Source organism: Ambystoma mexicanum, chromosome 9 (assembly GCF_040938575.1).
Source record: "Ambystoma mexicanum isolate Mex_15411 chromosome 9, UKY_AmexF1_1, whole genome shotgun sequence".
Taxonomy (NCBI): domain Eukaryota; kingdom Metazoa; phylum Chordata; class Amphibia; order Caudata; family Ambystomatidae; genus Ambystoma; species Ambystoma mexicanum.
Window position 1 is genome coordinate 1,544,181,032 of NC_090931.1, and position 17,521 is coordinate 1,544,198,552.

General features: G+C 53.9%; 1 protein-coding gene across 1 annotated transcript in view; it reads left to right on the forward strand.

Annotated features, from left to right (window-relative positions):
* The first annotated feature begins 2,488 nt into the window (after window positions 1–2,488).
* Window positions 2,489–17,521, forward strand: part of LOC138487580 (zinc finger protein 501-like) — a 32,860-nt gene continuing 17,827 nt past the window's right edge. The window contains exons 1-2 of the mRNA XM_069614053.1: window positions 2,489–2,653; window positions 3,007–3,157. Of these exons, the coding sequence (XP_069470154.1) occupies window positions 2,489–2,653; window positions 3,007–3,157 (316 nt within the window). The remainder of the gene's footprint in view (window positions 2,654–3,006; window positions 3,158–17,521) is intronic.

Consider the following 17,521-nt stretch of genomic DNA (forward strand, 5'->3'; position numbering starts at 1 on the left):
GTAAAACTGTCTAATGCCCCCACTGTACTTCTCCAGTGTAACGGTCGACTTTACTACTTGGTTGGTCCATAGCCCGTTTTCAGAAAACTTAATCCTAAGGTAGTCATAACTGGTGACTGCTCGATTTTGGTTCCTTCTACGTCTATGACCAATTTGACCTTCCTAACCAACTATATCTGAAGACCATTTATTTGGTCTTCTCTTTGTTCAATACAAGCCTCAGATCAGCACACTTTCTCAAAAATGTTGAGCACATATGTCACAGGTTTGAACATAGTTTTTCACGTCTTTACGCCAGGTGGGCCACCAATAGTGTTGGTGGACATTTGCTAGGGTCTTAGTGATTCCGGGATGACCTTCCATCAAGGCGTGGTAATTTTGCATTATGCGCACCTTCATGGCTGTTTCAAGTAGGTGTAACCGGTTGCCGTAGTAAGGTAGACACTCTCTGTCCTCTCGCAACGGATCCTGAGCGACCCATGCTTGCCGCTCCTCTGATGACATGGATTGTTTAATCACCTCTTGTAAAGATTCCAAAACGGGAGGTGCAATATTTACGGCTTCCAGTAACTTGTGTTCTGGGACTATTGCCACAGGGTTAGGAAATGCATAGGCATCACTTTCTTCTTCACTGCAAACTATTTGGAACATGGGATCGGCCTTCCCGTTGCGTACTCCAGGTAGGTAAGTTACCACAAAGTCATATCCGGTGAAAAACCGAGCCCACATTAGTTGTCGAGTAGATTGTACCTTGGCTGATCTGAGGTATTGCAGGTTTTCGATGATCTGGATTTACCCCCAAGAGGTAGTGCCGCCATTCCGTGAAGGCGGCCTTGATGGCTAGTAATTCTTTGTCTGTGATAGCATAAATACGTTCTGCAGGTGTGAACTTCTTGGACCAAAACGCCACTCGGTGGAGTTGTTGTGTGACCAGATTTTGCTGGGATAGAACGGCCCCCATGGCTACGTTCGAGGCATCAATTTCCACGACAAATGAGAGTTCGGGTTTTGGGTGTTGTAGAATAGGCATATAGAATCGTTTCTTGAGGATTTTAAATGGCTGTTCCGCATCAGGGGTCCAGGAAAAACTCTTGATTTTTCAAAGTAATGACGTGATGGGATGCACTATATCTGAGAAGTCAGGTATGAGCTGCCGATAAAAATTGGCAAACCCTAAGAAGCTCTGTACGGTTTTGACAGAAGTGGGCGACGGCCACTGAAGGATTGCTTCCACTTTGCAAATGTCCATTCAGACTCCTTGCGGTGTCAAGATGAAGCCCAGAAACACCACTTCAGTAACATGGAAGGAACACTTCACAAGTTTCGCATGGAGCTTGTGTTGACTCAGCTTTGTGTCTGGATTAAGGGCTGGGGCAGACGAGGACGCTGGCAGCGAGGGAACTGTTAAGGAAACTGGAATGGGGGAAAGAAACTTCATTTCCCAGCAGGACTTGTGAGTTTTGTAGTTTGCTACACACACAGTGCAGCAGCAGTGTGTAATTACAGAGTGTTTATTAGCACGCCGGCTGCCCCTGCCAGGTACGGATTATTCAGATTCAGCATGGGCGGTTACGGCATCGGAGGAGATCCATGAAAGGAAAGCAGAACGCCGGAGGTCTGGTCAGCCAAAGAATGAACCAGCGGCACGGCGGTGATTGGAGACTTTTCCTTCTTAACCCTCGACTTCTTCCAGTCCGGGTAGTCCCGTGGGTCTCATGGACTGAAAGCTAAGTGGCACGCTAGTTTATTTGTGCAGAATTATGATAATATGGTCAGAATTCCAACATTTTCTTTTGAACTGCTACAACAAAATCTCCAAAAAGTCCCCATTGCACCACACCGGACTCGGTCCCGTTATTGGAGGCAGTCATGGTGCAACTAGCGCCATGACTACCTCCAATCTCGGAATGAGGCCCATTGTTACCTATATTCAGCAGTCTGAAAACTGTGTTTGCAACAAGGCGGCCCACACAAAAAAGATGGCATTGTTGCAGCCTTTGCCTACCCCTGAGAGGTCATGGACACACATTTCCATGGAATTCATTACGGACCTCCCACCAGACAAACAGCACGTCCTATTTGGGTGGTAGTTGATTACCTGTCTAAACAGGCTCACTTTATTCCGTGTGTAGGAATTGCTGGGGCAGGTCAATTGGCAGAGTTGTTTTTACAACATATTGTCAGGCTGCATGGGCTCCCTAGGAGTATTTTTTCTGATAGAGGGTCACAATTCACCTCTAAATTTTGGCATGCCTGCTGCCGGATGTTGAGAATGAACTGTGCTCTGTCGACGAATTATCTCCTTCAGACTGATGGACAGATGGAAAGAGTCAACCAAACATTAGAACAATATCTGCAATGTTATTTGGGGGACGGTATGGAATCTTGGGTGAGAGCCTTGTGGTTGGCGGAATTCACATATAATAACACAGAGCATGCGCCACTGGGCATGGTACCCAGTGAATGTTTGTACGGGCATGAGCAAAACATGATACTCAAAAGATTGCCTGAGGTGGAACAGATTCCTGTTCTTCAGGAGCGCAAGCACTTGTTTCTAGATATCAGACAGAAGGAATTATTGAATTTGGAAAAGGCTAAGTATGCGTATAAAGCACAGGCTCACAAGAAACGTCAGGTAGCTCCCAAGTACAAGGTAAGGAGATAGGCTATGGTTGTCTACTCGAAATCTTCCTCTGGTGGGCCCTCGCAAGTTTGCCCACCGATCCATTGGGCCTTATGAGATCATACAGTGCGTGTCCTCTATGACTATGAAATTGCGGTTGCCAAAGACTTTAAAGATACATCCAGTGTTCCATGTGTCTTTGCTGAAACCTGCAGCTCCTGGGATGATTACGCAACGACCACCAGCGATTCTGAAATAAGGCCAAGTGGAATACGAGGTGAAATGGATCGTGGATTCCAAAAGAAAGCAACAAGGGTTATGGTATCTCATTACATGGTCCGGTTATTGGTATCTCATTCAATGGTCCGGTTATGGTCCTGAAGACTGCTAATGGGAACCGGCAGGTGCTGTGCATGCTCCAAAATTGGTGCGACAATTTCATTTGCGACACCCTTAGAAACCAGGTCCTGGGAAGGGCCCTGGGAGAGGAGGGACTGTCAGGATTAAGGTCTGGGGCAGACAAGGATGCTGACAGTGAGTGAACTGCTAAGGAAACTGGAATGGGGAAAGAAACTTCATTGCCCAGCAGGACTTGTGAGTTGTGTAGTTTGCTGCATGTGCAGTGCAGCAGCTGTGTGTAATTACAGAGTGTTTATTAGCACGTCATCCGCCCGTGCCATGTGCAGATTATTCAGATTCACTACGGGCAGTTATGGCATCGGAGGAAATCCACGGAAGGAAAGCAGAACGCTGAAGGTCTGGTCAGCTAAGGAATGAAATGGGTGGCACGGCGTGATGGTGACTGGAGGCTTTCCCTTCTTAACGTTCAACTTCTTCCAGTCCGGGTAGTCCGGTGGGGCTCCCGGACAGAAAGCTAAGTGGCATGCTCATTTATTTGTACAGCATTATGATGATATGGTTGGAATTCTGACGTTTTCTTTTGAACTGCTACAACAAAATCTCCTAAGGGGGAAATGTTTGTTTGTTTACACCTCACCTGTCCTGGGTCAGGAAAAGACGAGCAAGGGGCTATGGGTCTGCTGTAGGAAGCGGTGTAATATTTTGAGTTTCTGAAGACACGTGTGCTTAGATAACCCGTGTCAGTTCCGCTCAGGACACTATAAGGCTATGTATGTTATGGGCTAACAAGCTGATTTATTATCATGTCATGTTTTGCTTGCCCTTGCGGCTATGTGTTTCTACATTCATATGGTAAAGAATCCCTGTGTGTTTCATACCGTCTTGCTAAGTGTGGTCCATGTTTCATGCTCATTTGTTTCATGTTATATGTCTGGTTATTCACCATATGCTCCCTCTGGGATGGAGAGATATAATACTGCAGAGAGTCTTGGGTACAGGAGGTTATCAGCTTAGTATGTGGCAGGTAGGTGCAGGGTTACAAGACTGTTGATGGGTTTGTTATGCAAATTTATTTTTCCCAACACATCCCCTTACCTATCCAACTGTGTTTTCCCTTATCCTTTTTCTGGTTTTCCCAACTTCCCCCATCCTATCCACAACCTCTTCCTAATCCCTGCTCCCCCATTGGCTGCCATGTGGTTACCTGTAGTTTTGACATCAGGCGCCCGTGCCAACCACAGTGGGGAGGGGGTCGAATCTAGTCGGCTTCTGTGGTTCGGGGGAGAGCGTCAATACTCTCTTCCTTGTGTGAGTTTGACATTTTTATAGAACAGCTCTGACGTGTGAAGATGAATAGATCAAGATATCGTCTGTGTAAACAATCGCATAGACATCTAGAAGCTCCCACAACACGTCATTCATGAAGTACTGGAATGCAGCAGGAGCATTACATTTCTCCAGCATGGGGTCTGGCATGGATTCACATGCTCATGAATATTCCCCGTCGTCAGGCTGGGAATCCTCGGTAAAGAAAAAACCAGTATCAGTTTCGTTTCTGATCTGTCTTTCGTAGTAGTAACCAATCACTGATCTCTGCGTCATACTGACCACAGCCAATGACTGCCCTCTACATAAGCCCCGCCTCTGGCAGCCATCTTCAGATTTTTACCGCACGTTCAAGTGTTGGGATCCTCGTGATATTGCTCTCGAGCGTTAGTGCTATTTTTTCACGTTTTGTTTTCTTAAAAACTTCGATTTTTCGGTCAAAAGAGCCTTAAGCTCCACTGTTTCTTCATCCGTTCAACGGGGACCCGTGTCGGATTCGTCTACGCCCCTCAAGGGTGAAGATTTCGTCGAGCCACGCTTTTGGAGGACTCCAGAAGTTTCTCAGGCCCATCTCGGACATGGCACAGGAGAAGGGAAGCTCGACGCCCGGAAAGCTGTTCAGGGTCTGCCCTGGTTGCCAGCTTCAGAATGTCTTTAAGGAGGACGAACACTCCTTTTGTTTTTCTGCCTACATGAGGACAAGACGCACGTGGAGAAGGACTGTGCGTTTTGCGGCAATATGTCGGAGCGGACCATGAAGGACCGCCATCAACGTCTCGCCAACTGGCTGGAAGGAAAGAGCCTGTCAGGCGAGAAGAAGAAGAAGAAATCCGAGCGGTCATCTAAGACCTTTGAGGACGCCCCGGCGACGGGGGTCCAACACAAGGCCAAGCACCGCGAGTCCGCTGGCACTGGGAGTGCCGAACGGTCGGGCTCTACGGGCACCAGGCAGGGCGCATCCTCCGCGGCACCATCAACCATGAGCCAACGTTCTGGTTCAGGTAAGAGGAAGGCCGAGCACCCGGCGAAGCTCCTGGAGAGGCCCCGGTCGAGCTCGAAGGCCCCATCGGAGGGAGAGCGAGGCAGTGACCCTCCCCCCAAGGAGAAGGCGGTGAGCGCACCTAAGGTGGTGAAAGCCTTAATCCATCCGGCAAAGGCCTCTATCGAGACAGTCGCGGCGGCCCTGGCTCAGCCTGTGGAGGCTACACCAGTGGTGGCGACCTCGGGGCTCAGAGTCTCCCTGCCACCGCGGAGGGAGTCCTCTTTTATGCCCATCGACAGGACCCCCGTGAAACCTCCGACGGAGAAGAAAAAGGGGGGGCAGGAGGTCATCGTGGATTCGGCCTCAACCTCTGAGGAAGAGCTGATCGAAGTCTTAAGCCACGGCGTTGGCGTGGAAGAAGACCAGCCCATCGGGAGGGACCCCGACGTAGGAGACGACGATAACGTCGAGGGTGCCGACCGGGCCCCTGACCGCCCGTCGGACTCCCCTCAACCAGTGCCGCAAGACAACTCGGCGGCCATTTTGTTGGCTATACAGTCCTTATGCTCGGAGATAAGGACGAGACTGCCGTTACCACCAGCGGAGGAACCGCTCCCGACGGGGGACCCGGAGGCAGGCCCTTCTGGGAGCCCTCCCCCTAAGAGAAGAAGGATTCATCCTCCACCTCCTTTTCAGCCATCGCGCCCTGTTCAGCCCTCCTCCCCGTCCACGACTCGTGGGGATGATACGGGGACTGACACGGCCGCGACAGGTACGGACGACGAGGATCTGCCGTCGTCACCTCCCACCCGGGCTTCCCCGCCCGACGAGATTGGATCGTTTCACTCCATGATCGCCAGGGCATCCGAGCTTTTCCAGCTCTGCCCGGAAGAGAAGAAGAAGGAAGGTTTCCTTTATCAACGGCGCGAGGCCAAGAGGAAGACGGTCCTCTCCGTGCCTCTACTGGACGATATTTGGGATGAGGGCCTCGCCCTCCTCAAGAACCAATCCACGACGCCGGCTAGAAGGGATCGGTACGAGAAGAAGTACCGGGTCCCGGACGCGGCCCCTTGTGCCTGTCGACTCGGTCGTCTCTGCGGCGGCCAGGAAGAAAGCGGGGGGGGAGGGCGCGGCCTCTACGTCGACCTCCCCGCCGGACGGCGAGGGAAAGAAATTGGATACGATGGGACGCAGGGTCATCTCGTCTGCAGCGACGACGATTAAGGCGGCCAACGCCTTGGCTATCGTAGCCCGCTACGACAGGGAGTTGTGGTACAAACTGGCCCCCCTGCTAGACTTCCTACCGGACGACACGAGGGCGGATGCCCTAGAGATCTTGCAGGAAGGAGAGGTGGCGTCGGACCACGCCATTACAATTGCGACGGACATCGCTGACACTGGATTTCGCCAGTTGGGCACCGGCGTGTGCCTTAGGCGGTGTGGATGGCTCAAGGCTACTGACTTCCGTCAGGACGTGCAGACCAGAGTCTTGGACATGCCGTTCGACGAAAACAACCTGTTTGGGAAAACAGTGGACGATTCCCTTCAAGCCATCAAGGCAGACACGGAGACGGCCCGGGCTCTTGGGGTTCTCCAGCAACGGCGGCCGCCCTTTCGGAGCGGCGGAGGCAAACAGGATACCTCCAAAGGTTCCGGCGGCGGATTTTCCACCTACCGTCAAGCGGCCCGTTCGTCGTCGCAGGAAGCTTACAGGGGACGAGGCAAGTCAGGCGGACCCCGCCGTCGTCGCCAAGGAGGTCAAGGCGGCAAAGCCTCGTCGAAGCAGGACTGAACCGGCCGTGGGGTCGGGCCCCCACCAAAGCACCTCGGTGGGAGGCCGGCTGGCGAGCTTCGTCAGCGTGTGGGAGTCCATCTCCACCGACCGTTGGGTGCTGGACGCCCTAGCCCAGGGTCACACGCTCGTGTTTCTAAAGAGGTACCTGCGCGTCCCCCCAGTGTCCAGGAAAGAACACCACGTCCCTCAACTTCTCTTGGAGGTAAAGGCGATGCTCAAGAAGGGCGCCATCGAGCTCGTCCCAAAGAGGCTTCGGGGCTCCGGAGTTTACTCAAGATAATTCCTCGTGAAGAAGAAGACGGGAGGATGGCGTCCCATCCTGGACCTACGACGACTGAACAAATTCATCAAGGCACAGAAGTTCCGGATGGTCACCCTCCAACACGTCCTGGGTCAGCTGGAGGAGGGCGATTTCCTGTCGTCGTTGGATTTGGAGGATGCCTACTTCCATATTCCCATCCTAAAGGGACACCGAAAGTTTCTCAGGTTCGTGGTCCAAGGGCGTCACTATCAGTTCAGAGCCCTTCCCTTCGGACTGAGGTCGGCACCCAGGGTGTTCACCAAGTGCCTCGCACTGGTGGCGGCGCAGCTGCGCCGAGAGGGGATCCACGTCTACCCCTAACTGGACGACTGGCTCATCCGAGCGAAGACGAAGGAGCTCGCTGTGGAGGACACGGCAAGGACCGTCCAACTTCTCACGGACATGGGATTCTCCATAAACTACGCCAAGTCCCACCTGGTGCTCGCGCAAGACGCACTGTTTCTGGGAGCGAAGCTCGACACAGTGTCGCTTCTGGCCTCTCCGTCGGAGGAAAGGACGAGGGCCATTTTGGGCAAGGTGCAGCGGATGCTGGTTGCGGACACGGCCTGAGTGAGGTCCATCAAGGCCCTCCTCGGAATGATGTCTTCTTGCATTTACCTCATCCCCCTGTGCAGGCTCCGGATGCGCCCGTTGCAGGAGTTCCTGGACGCGCGCTGGATCCAGACGACAGGCAGCTTCGAGGAGAGGATCACACTCGACGAGAGTTTCCGACGAGCGATCTGGTGGTGGGGCACCCGCACACATCTGACGGCGGGCATGGACTTCCAGACCCCCAGCCACCAGGAGACAGTGACCACGGATGCCTCCCTGGAAGGGTGGGGAGCGCACACCGAAAATCTGCATGCGAGAGGCCTTTGGCTCCCGACGGAGAAGTCCCTCCATATCAACGTCCTGGAGCTCCGTGCAGTGTTATGGGCCCTGAGGTCCTTCCTTCCGTCCCTCAAGGGCAAGGTGGTGAGGATCTTCACCGACAACACCACCACCATGTTCTACATCAGGAAACAGGGCGGAACCAGGTCCCCAGCCCTGTCCAGGGAGGCGCAGGATCTGTGGCATTGGGCCGTCACCCAAGGGATGTTTCTGGTGCCATTTCATCTGGCAGGGATAAAAAACGCCATCGCCGACTCACTCAGCAGGGAGCTGCGCTCGTGCCACGAGTGGGAACTACGACAGGATCTAGTGGACCGCCTCTTCCGACGGTGGGGCACACCCCAGATCGATCTGTTCGCGACGGCGACGAACTCCAAGTGCCGGAGGTTCGCCAGCAGGTTTCCCCAGCCGAGGAGCATGGGCGATGCTTTCTCGTTCCCCTGGGAGGGCCTGTTTCTATACGCGTTCCCTCCATTGCCATTGCTGATCCGGCTCATCAACCAGCTCAAGAGGTCACGGTGCAGGATGATCCTCGTCGCACCTGTGTGGCCGAGGCAGATATGGTTCCCGGACCTTCTGGACTTGTCAGCGTCCCCGTCAATCAAGCTGCCAGTGGACGCGGATATTCTCTCCAGGGAAGGAGGCGCCATCCTCCATCACGACCCGAAGTCGCTGAACTTGCAGGCCTGGCTCCTGCAGCGTTAGAGTTTGGAGGATACGACATACCGGCCGACTGCAGAGAGGTTCTTGCAAAGGCCAGGGCATCCTCAACTCTTAAATGCTACGGACACAAATGGAAGAGGTTCTCTGTCTGGTGCCACGCACAGAAGATTAACCCTCTACGGATTACGGCTCCCCAAGTACTGCCGTACCTACTGACGCTGGCCAAAGCTGGACTGGCGCATGCGTCCATCAAGATTCATCTTGCTGCGATCTCCCGATACACCAGAACCACGGGGCGGACGTCTTTGTGGTCTCATCGTCTGGTGAAAGAGTTCATGAAGGGACTGTTCAGATCGTTCCCGCCGGTGAAGGCTCCGGCCCCGGCGTGGGAGCTCAACGTGGTGCTGACCAAGCTCATGGGACCTCCGTTCGAACCTCTGCACTCGGCTCCGTTGAAGTTCTTGTCGTGGAAAACAGCATTTCTTGTGGCCATCACCTCCGCACGACGGGTGGGAGAGATCCAGGCCCTTTCCTGCAAGGCCCCGTACTTGACTTTTCACGACACGAGGGTAGTGCTCAGGACGCGCCCCTCCTTCATGCCCAAGGTGCCGTCGGACTTCCACCTCAACGAATCCTTGGTGTTGCCTGTTTTCTTCCCGTCGCCTTCGTCGCCGGCTGAAAGGACTTTGCACTCGCTGGATGTGGCTAGAGCGCTGAAGTTCTACGTGGACCGCACGAAGTGTTTTCGGAAGACGTCACAACTCTTTGTGAACCTGTCAATCAGGGGAAGGCTCTCTCGAAGGCTTCCATTTCCAGATGGCTCTTTGGCTGTATCATGTACTGTCATTGGTTGGCAAACCGACCGCTGCCTGGCCGTCCGAGAGCCCATTCCACCAGAGCGATCGCAGCTACCACGGCGTTCCTATCTGGTGTGCCCTTGCTGGACATCTGCAGGGCTGCTACGTGGAGGTCGACGCACACCTTCACGAAATTCTACTCATCGATCGGGATTCCAGGGAGGAGTCCAGGGTCGGCCAAGCAGTGCTGCGCAACCTGTTCGCCTAAGGTGAGCCTGGTGAGGAGAAAAGATGTGCTTAATGTTGAGTTTGATGTAATGCTTAATGTTGAGCCTTTGCCACCTCCCGTGGTTGTGCATGTGTGTACTGCTATGTATTCTTTATTCATGAGCATGTGAATCCATGCCAGACCCCATGCTGGAGAAGGAACAAGTTACATACCTGTAACTGTTGTTCTCCAGCATGGGTCTGGCATGGATTCACATGCGAACCCTCCCGCATACCCCTCTGCGGCTTTTCACTTGGTCATACTGCCACTTCACGTGCTACCAAATCTGAAGATGGCTGCCAGAGGCGGGGCTTAGGTAGAGGGCAATCATTGGCTGTGGTCAGTATGACGCAGAGATCAGTGATTGGTTACTACTACGAAAGACAGATCAGAAACGAAACTGATACTGGTTTTTTCTTTACCGAGGATTCCCAGCCTGACGACGGGGAATATTCATGAGCATGTGAATCCATGCCAGACCCATGCTGGAGACCAACAGTTACAGGTAAGTAACTTGTTCCTAACCGAACAACATGACCGCTTACTCGTAAACTTGGTGTGGCAAGCAGTCCACCATTCGTCACCGGCTTTGACCCGTACGAGATGGTATGCCCCTCTCAGGTCCAGTTTTGTATAAATGTTAGCGTCTTTCATCTGGTCCAGGAGCACTGGTATCAAAGGAAGGGGGTATCGGTTCTTCACTGTGATTTGGTTTAATGCTCTGTAGTCTATACAGGTTCTCAAGTCTCCCTCCTTCTTTGGAATAAAGTAAAGGGCAGAGGCTGCTGGTGATTTTGATGGTCGTATGAACCCGTTTGCCAGGTACTGGTCTAGATAGGTATGGAGATGTTTGTTTTCTTGTTCTGTCAGGGCGTAAATGTGACTGCAAGGTATTTGTGTCCCTGGCATGAGATCAATCTGGCAGCCGTAGTGCTGTTGTGGACGCAGGGTGTTAGCTTGTTCTTTCTAAAATACGTCTTGGTAATCCTCATATTCAGGTGGTAATGTTCCCACGATGCCCAACACGACTTCTGGATGCCTTGATGGCACTGCAGACAGGGACTGCATACCCTCTGAGGGTGTGTTACAGCAGGTGTTCACACAGTCAGGAGAGAAGGTTAGTGTCTTAGCTCACCAGTCAATACCTGGGTTGTGAGATTGGAGCCAGGGTATGCCTAGAATGAGCTGAAACGGTGGGGCATTGATCAGGTCAAACACGATATGTTCTAGATGCCCATCCTGGCAGAGGAGCATAACTTCTTCTGTACACTGGGTCACTGGCCCGGAGGTCAACTGTGTGATGTCTACAGCCACTACATTGTCTGCAGTAGCCTTCTGTCATAACAAAACCCCAATTCGAGGGGATTGGGTCCTCCGACATATTCCATATCTATGACATGTAATCACCACAGCTGTGCTGCTTCGGAAACTTTTCCGGCGTCTGCGTCCTGCGTCGATGACGTCGATGCGCCGACGTCGAGGACCTCCTCCGACGTCCGACGTCATCCGATGTGATAAGTAGGACGCACGACGCCCGTAGCCTCAGTTCCGTTTTTTCCGCGAACGTGTTGCTTCGTGTTTCTCGGTTCTAAGCCTCGACTCTTTGGAGTTCTGTTCTTTCTGGTTCTTCGAACCTGTTCGTTTGTGAATTTCCTTCGGCGATGTCTTCCACTTCGTCTTCAACCCCGCGTCCGGGCTTTAAGAAGTGCGGCGAGTGTGGGTCCAGGATGTCGGTGACTGACTCGCACGACGCCTGCCTCTGGTGCCTCGGGGAGGCCCACGACACCGATGACTGTATCGACTGCCAGTCACTCACGTCCAAAGCCTTACGCGAACGTAAGAAGAAGTTGTCGGTAGGTCGGATGTCCAAGCCCCAGAAGTCGAAGTCGGCGGGGCTTTCGACGGATGATTCGAGGGGTGACTCTCCGCGTCATCGTCGGAAGTCTCGTCGGTCTTCTTCTAGGAGTGGGTCTCGCCACTCCTCAGCCTCTTCGAGGCATTCTCGGAAGCGCCGTCACCGGTCGCCTTCCAGGTCCTCTTCCGAGGATTCTGCACGGCACGTCGGTTACCCCACCAGCCGTGCGACGCCGGAGGAATGGGCTTCCTTCGGGAAGAAAATGTTGGCGATTCTTGAGTCGCAGGGTACTCAGCCGTCCGCGCCCCCGAGTGGGGTCGGCCGTGAGAGGTCGAGAGACACCGCTCGCAAGAGTGGTCGGCACGAGTCACGGGAGCGGTCCCGTTCGGACAAGGAGGCTCGTTCTCGCCGTACCCGTTCCAGGTCCCGGTCCTCAACGCGTTCGAGACCGTGTGCTCCTGTGAAGTCTTGGAGGAAGACATCGACGTCTGAGGCGTCGAGGGCGTCGACAGGCTTTCTCGAGGCTCCGGCTTCGAGGAAGTCGTCGAAGCCGTCGACGATCAGGTCGTCGAGGGACACGCTCGGGGCTACGGCTTCGAGGGCTGTGTCGACGCCGCCGATACTGGAGGCGCTGCATCTGACGTCGATGCCGATTTCCTCGACGTCGACGCCGATCCTCTCGGCCCCTCGGCCCGTTGCCGGTTTTCTCGACATCGGCGCCGATTCGCTCGACGCCATCGACGCCTTTCGTGTCGGAGGTGCCCCGTGTCACGGGTGTACCCCCTAGGAAGGCTCTGGTTAAGAGCAAGCACTCTCGGGTGCCTTTTCGCCACCTGGAATATATTTCAGAGGCGGATGAGGATTCTGATGGCCTGGTTCCTAGTCAGGTGCCAGATGACATTGTCTCGGGCCATAGTCAGTTTGACGATTTGAGGCAGTCACTGCATGATGCCAGTGGACTGGACACCTCTCCGGAGGTGGAATTTTGTAGGCCAGAGCCTGGCTCCCATGCCGATTCCTCGTACCGGCGCCTTATGGCTAGGGTGTCTGAGTATCTGGGATGGTCTGCTCCCCCAGGGGAGTTTGTGCAGGATGATCTGACGGACATCCTTGATGTTGGTCCCCCAACTGACCCGGTACTGCCGTTCCATATGGCTTTACAGAGAAGGGTGGCGGCGGCTTGGACTGCTCCGGAGAGTCTCCCGGCGGTGGGCAGATCCTTGTCGGGTAAATACCGTCCAGCCAGTAGCGACCACTGCTACTTGACCAGGCACCCCACTCCGGAAAGTTTGGTGGTGCAGGCGGCCACGGCCCCGGCAAAGCAGGCGTCGTACCCTACCATCCCTCCTGATAGGGACGACAAACGTTTTGATGGCTGGGCGAAGAAAGTGTTTTCTTCTGGTGGTATGGCGCTTCAGGCGGCCAACTCCATTTGTGCCTTGTCACGTTTCACGCACACTCTGTGGAACTGTGTTGCGTTAGCGGCTGAACATATTCCCGAAGGGGATGAACGGGATGGTTTCCTTGCTATGGTCCAGGATGGTAAGGATGCCATGTGTGAGTCCGTTCAGTCGGGTCTGGACTTGGCTGAATGCGTCAGTAGGTCCATGGCGGCGAGCACCGTGATACGCAGGTTTGCGTGGTTGCGGAAGTCGGGGTTTGCTCCTGATGTGCAGTCCCGGCTCCTCAACATGCCCTTTGACGGTGAACATCTTTTTGGCAGCAAGGCTGACGAGAGCCTTGAGAGGTTGCAGACCTCAAAAGCTGCAGCGAAGTCGTTGGGCGCTGCAGTTCGCCAACATCCGCCTTTTCGTCCTAGGGGACAGCAGTGGAGGGGTGGTTCCTTTCGCTATTACTCGTCCTTCAGTAAAGCGAGAGGAGCTGGCAGTCAAAGAGGCCAACGCAGGGGTACCAGAGGTGGACGACAGGGTACCCGTGGTGCCAAGGCCGCTCGGGCAGTTGCCTCTTTGCCCTCAGGTAACGCCGCAGCCGCTCCTACTCAGTCATGAGGCCAGGTCCCATGGTTCGCCGGTTGGGGGAAGGCTGGCGCAGCTACTTGTAGAGTGGCAAGCCATTACTTCGGATGTGTGGGTTCTGGAGATCATAACCCACGGCTACTGTCTTCCCTTTCGGCACAGGCCTCGCGACAATCCACCGGGGAACCTCTCTTTGAAGTGTCCGGATCCGCTCCTTGCGCAGGAAATTCAAGCCCTGCTGGAGAAGGGCGCTATAGAACTGGTGCCTGTAGCGGAGAGGAACAAGGGATGGTATTCCCCTTATTTTTTGATTTCCAAGAAAGACGGGGGATTGAGACCCATCATGGACTTGCGCGGTTTGAACAAACTCCTCAGGAAGGACAAGTTCAAGTTGGTTACTCTCTCTCAAGTCCTCCAGGCCCTTCAGCTTCAGGACTGGTTGGTGTCACTCGACCTCAAGGATGCTTACTTCCATGTGCCGATCCATCCCAAGCACAAGAAGTACCTGAGATTCGCGGTTGGCGACTCGCACTTTCAGTTTCGGGTCCTGCCGTTCGGATTGACCTCCGCCCCGAGGGTTTTCACCAAGCTCATGGTGGTGGTGGCAGCGCATCTCAGGCAAGGGGGGATTCACGTCTACCCCTACCTGGACGATTGGTTGATCAGGGGGAGCTCTCCCGAGCAAGTCCTGGATCATCTGTCCGTCACCTGCCACTCCCTTCACAGGCTGGGCTTCTCCCTCAATTTAAAGAAGTCCCATTTGACGCCAACACAGAGGCTCCAGTACATCGGAGCAGTGCTCGACACTTCCCTGGGGCAGTGTTTTCCTCCCCAGGTGAGGGCTCTTCACATTCAGCAGATGGTGCACAAGTTTCAGCAGGCCCAGACGCTCCCAGCGTTCGAGTTCTTGAGGTTGCTCGGCCTCATGGCATCCTGCATTCTTCTGGTGCCAGAGACTCGCCTGCGAATGAGATCTTTGCAGTGGGCACTCAAGACGCAATGGTCGCAGTCCTCCGGCAGGATGTCGGACCCGGTCCAGGTGCCGCCCTCGGTCGCCCAGGACCTTCTGTGGTGGGCCGTCGAAGGCAACTTGATGAAGGGGGCTCCATTTTGGCTTCCCTGGCTGGAGGTGACAATCGTGACGGATGCATCCCTCACGGAATGGGGAGCTCATGCCAACGGGCTGACAGTCAGCGGTCGTTGGTCTCTGTCGGAGTCCAGACTCCATATCTATCTGTTGGAGCTGAGGGCCATCAGGCTAGCCCTGAAGGCTTTTCTGCCGACTGTGAGAGGAAAGAATGTCCTGATCCTGACGGACAACACAGTGGCCATGCACTACCTCAACAAAAAGGGGGGGTAGGGTCACTTCCTCTGTGCAGGGAGGCGATGCAGCTCGGGTTCTGGGCCATCCAGCAGGAAGTTTCGATCTCGGCAGTTCATCTGGCCGGAGACGAAAACATGACGGCGGACGCTCTGAGCAGGCAGAGCGCGATCTCTCACGAGTGGGAGTTGGCTCAGGAGATTCTCTTGGAGATCTTCGCCCTTTGGGGGACCCCTCAAGTGGATCTCTTCGCCTCCAGTGTCAACCGGAAGTGCGAAAGGTTTTGCTCGTGGGAATTTCCTCCGAAAGGAGCCTTGGGAGACGCGTTCGTGGTGGAGTGGTCATTCCCGCTGCTGTACGCGTTTCCTCCAGTCCCCGTCATCCCGCAAGTGCTGCGGAGGTTACGGAAGTTCGGTTCCCGGATGATCCTCATTGCTCCGGCGTGGGCTTGGAGGACGTGGTACCCGGACCTTCTCGACTTGTCCATCTGCCCTCCACGTCGTCTTCCCTACCGAGACGATCTGCTCTCACGGGAGGGGGGTCAGGTTCTCCATCCAGAGGTCGGATCCCTCAACCTTCACGCTTGGCTTCTGAAAGGTTGAGGTATATGGATTGGGACCTCCCTGAAGACGTGATGGAGGTGTTGCTTTCGGCCCGTAGGCCAGCAACGAAGTCTCTGTACCGTTGCCGTTGGCGTAAGTTCTGCGACTGGTGCAGAGTTCGGAATGTGGATCCTTTTGCATGTGACATCCCCATGGTTCTGTCCTTTTTGCTTTCTCTGGCCCACAGGGGCTTGCAAGTCGGTACCATTAAAGGTTACCTGGCGGCGCTGTCCATCTTTAAGCGCTCGTCTGAAGAGTGTTCTTACTTTAAAATCCCTTTAATTTCACAGTTTCTGAAAGGGCTCACTAATGTGTTCCCTCCGTCACCTTTCCTGGTGCCCGGTTGGGATTTAAACCTTGTTCTTAGGTTTCTTATGGGTGCTCCGTTTGAGCCTTTACATTCTTGCCCTTTGAGGCTGCTAACTCTGAAAACTGTGTTTTTAGTTGCGGTTACTTCCGCTCGCAGAGTGAGTGAGTTACAGGCACTTTCAGTTAAGCCACCCTTCACTGTTTTTCACAAGGACAGGGTTGTCCTTCGAGTTCGTCCTTCTTTTCTTCCGAAGGTAGTGACGGAATTTCATTTAGCCCAGAAGGTTGTTCTTCCGGCATTCTATCCTCCTCCGCATCCTGGTAAGGAAGAGGAGAGGCTCCATAGGCTTGATCCTAGGAGAGCTTTAAGCTTTTATGTTTCACGCATGTCCCGGGTCAGAGTGGACGATCAACTCTTTATTGGTTACGCTGGAAAGCGTTTGGGGCAAGCTGTGACGAAACAGACTTTGTCCCGCTGGATTATTTTGGCCATCTCGGAGTGTTACCGCTTGGCGGGTAAGGACCCACCGGCTGGCTTGCGGGCCCATTCTACCAGGGGTGTGGCTGCATCTACTGCCCTGCAGAGGGGTGTTCCTATTCGCAACATCTGTGATGCAGCCACCTGGGCTTCAGTACATACATTTGTACGGCATTATTCCCTCGATTCCATCAGAGGGCAGGATCTGGCCTTTGGCAAGGCGGTCCTTTGCTCGGCTATTTGATTGGCTATTCTAAAATTTTGCTTCTAAATTCTTTCCCTCCTCCTTGTTTTGGTACTGCTTTGGGAGTCTGTCATAGATATGGAATACGTCGGAGGACCCAATCCCCTCGAAGAACAAGTTACTTTCTTACCTGGTAACGTTCTTTTGATGGGATGGTCCGACGACGTATTCCATATCGCTCCCGCCCTGCCTTCCCCGCTGCAGAATTTCTTTTGCGATTGCAGCTTACGTTCAGCAAGGCTTTGTGTCTGACTGGCAGTTGACTTATGTCACACGTTCTGGGGGGAAAAAACTACAACTGAGGCTACGGGCGTCGTGCGTCCTACTTATCACATCGGATGACGTCGGACGTCGGAGGAGGTCCTCGACGTCGGCGCATCGACGTCATCGACGCAGGACGCAGACGCCGGAAAAGTTTCCGAAGCAGCACAGCTGTGGTGATTACATGTCATAGATATGGAATACGTCGTCGGACCATCCCATCGAAAGAACGTTACCAGGTAAGAAAGTAACTTGTTCTTCTATGAGCCATTGTGTAGTCCATGTAATTGCCCACAGCCCCACAATCCACATATGCTTCGAGTGCATGCATCAACTATGGCTGTTGGGAACAAATGAGAACTACGGGTCCAGCGAGATGCGAGACTGTGGATGCCTTCCCCTTGCTCGACAAGCCGGCCTCTATTCTTGTCTGGCTGCACAGTTTTCTAAGGGTTTGGTATTGGCTGTG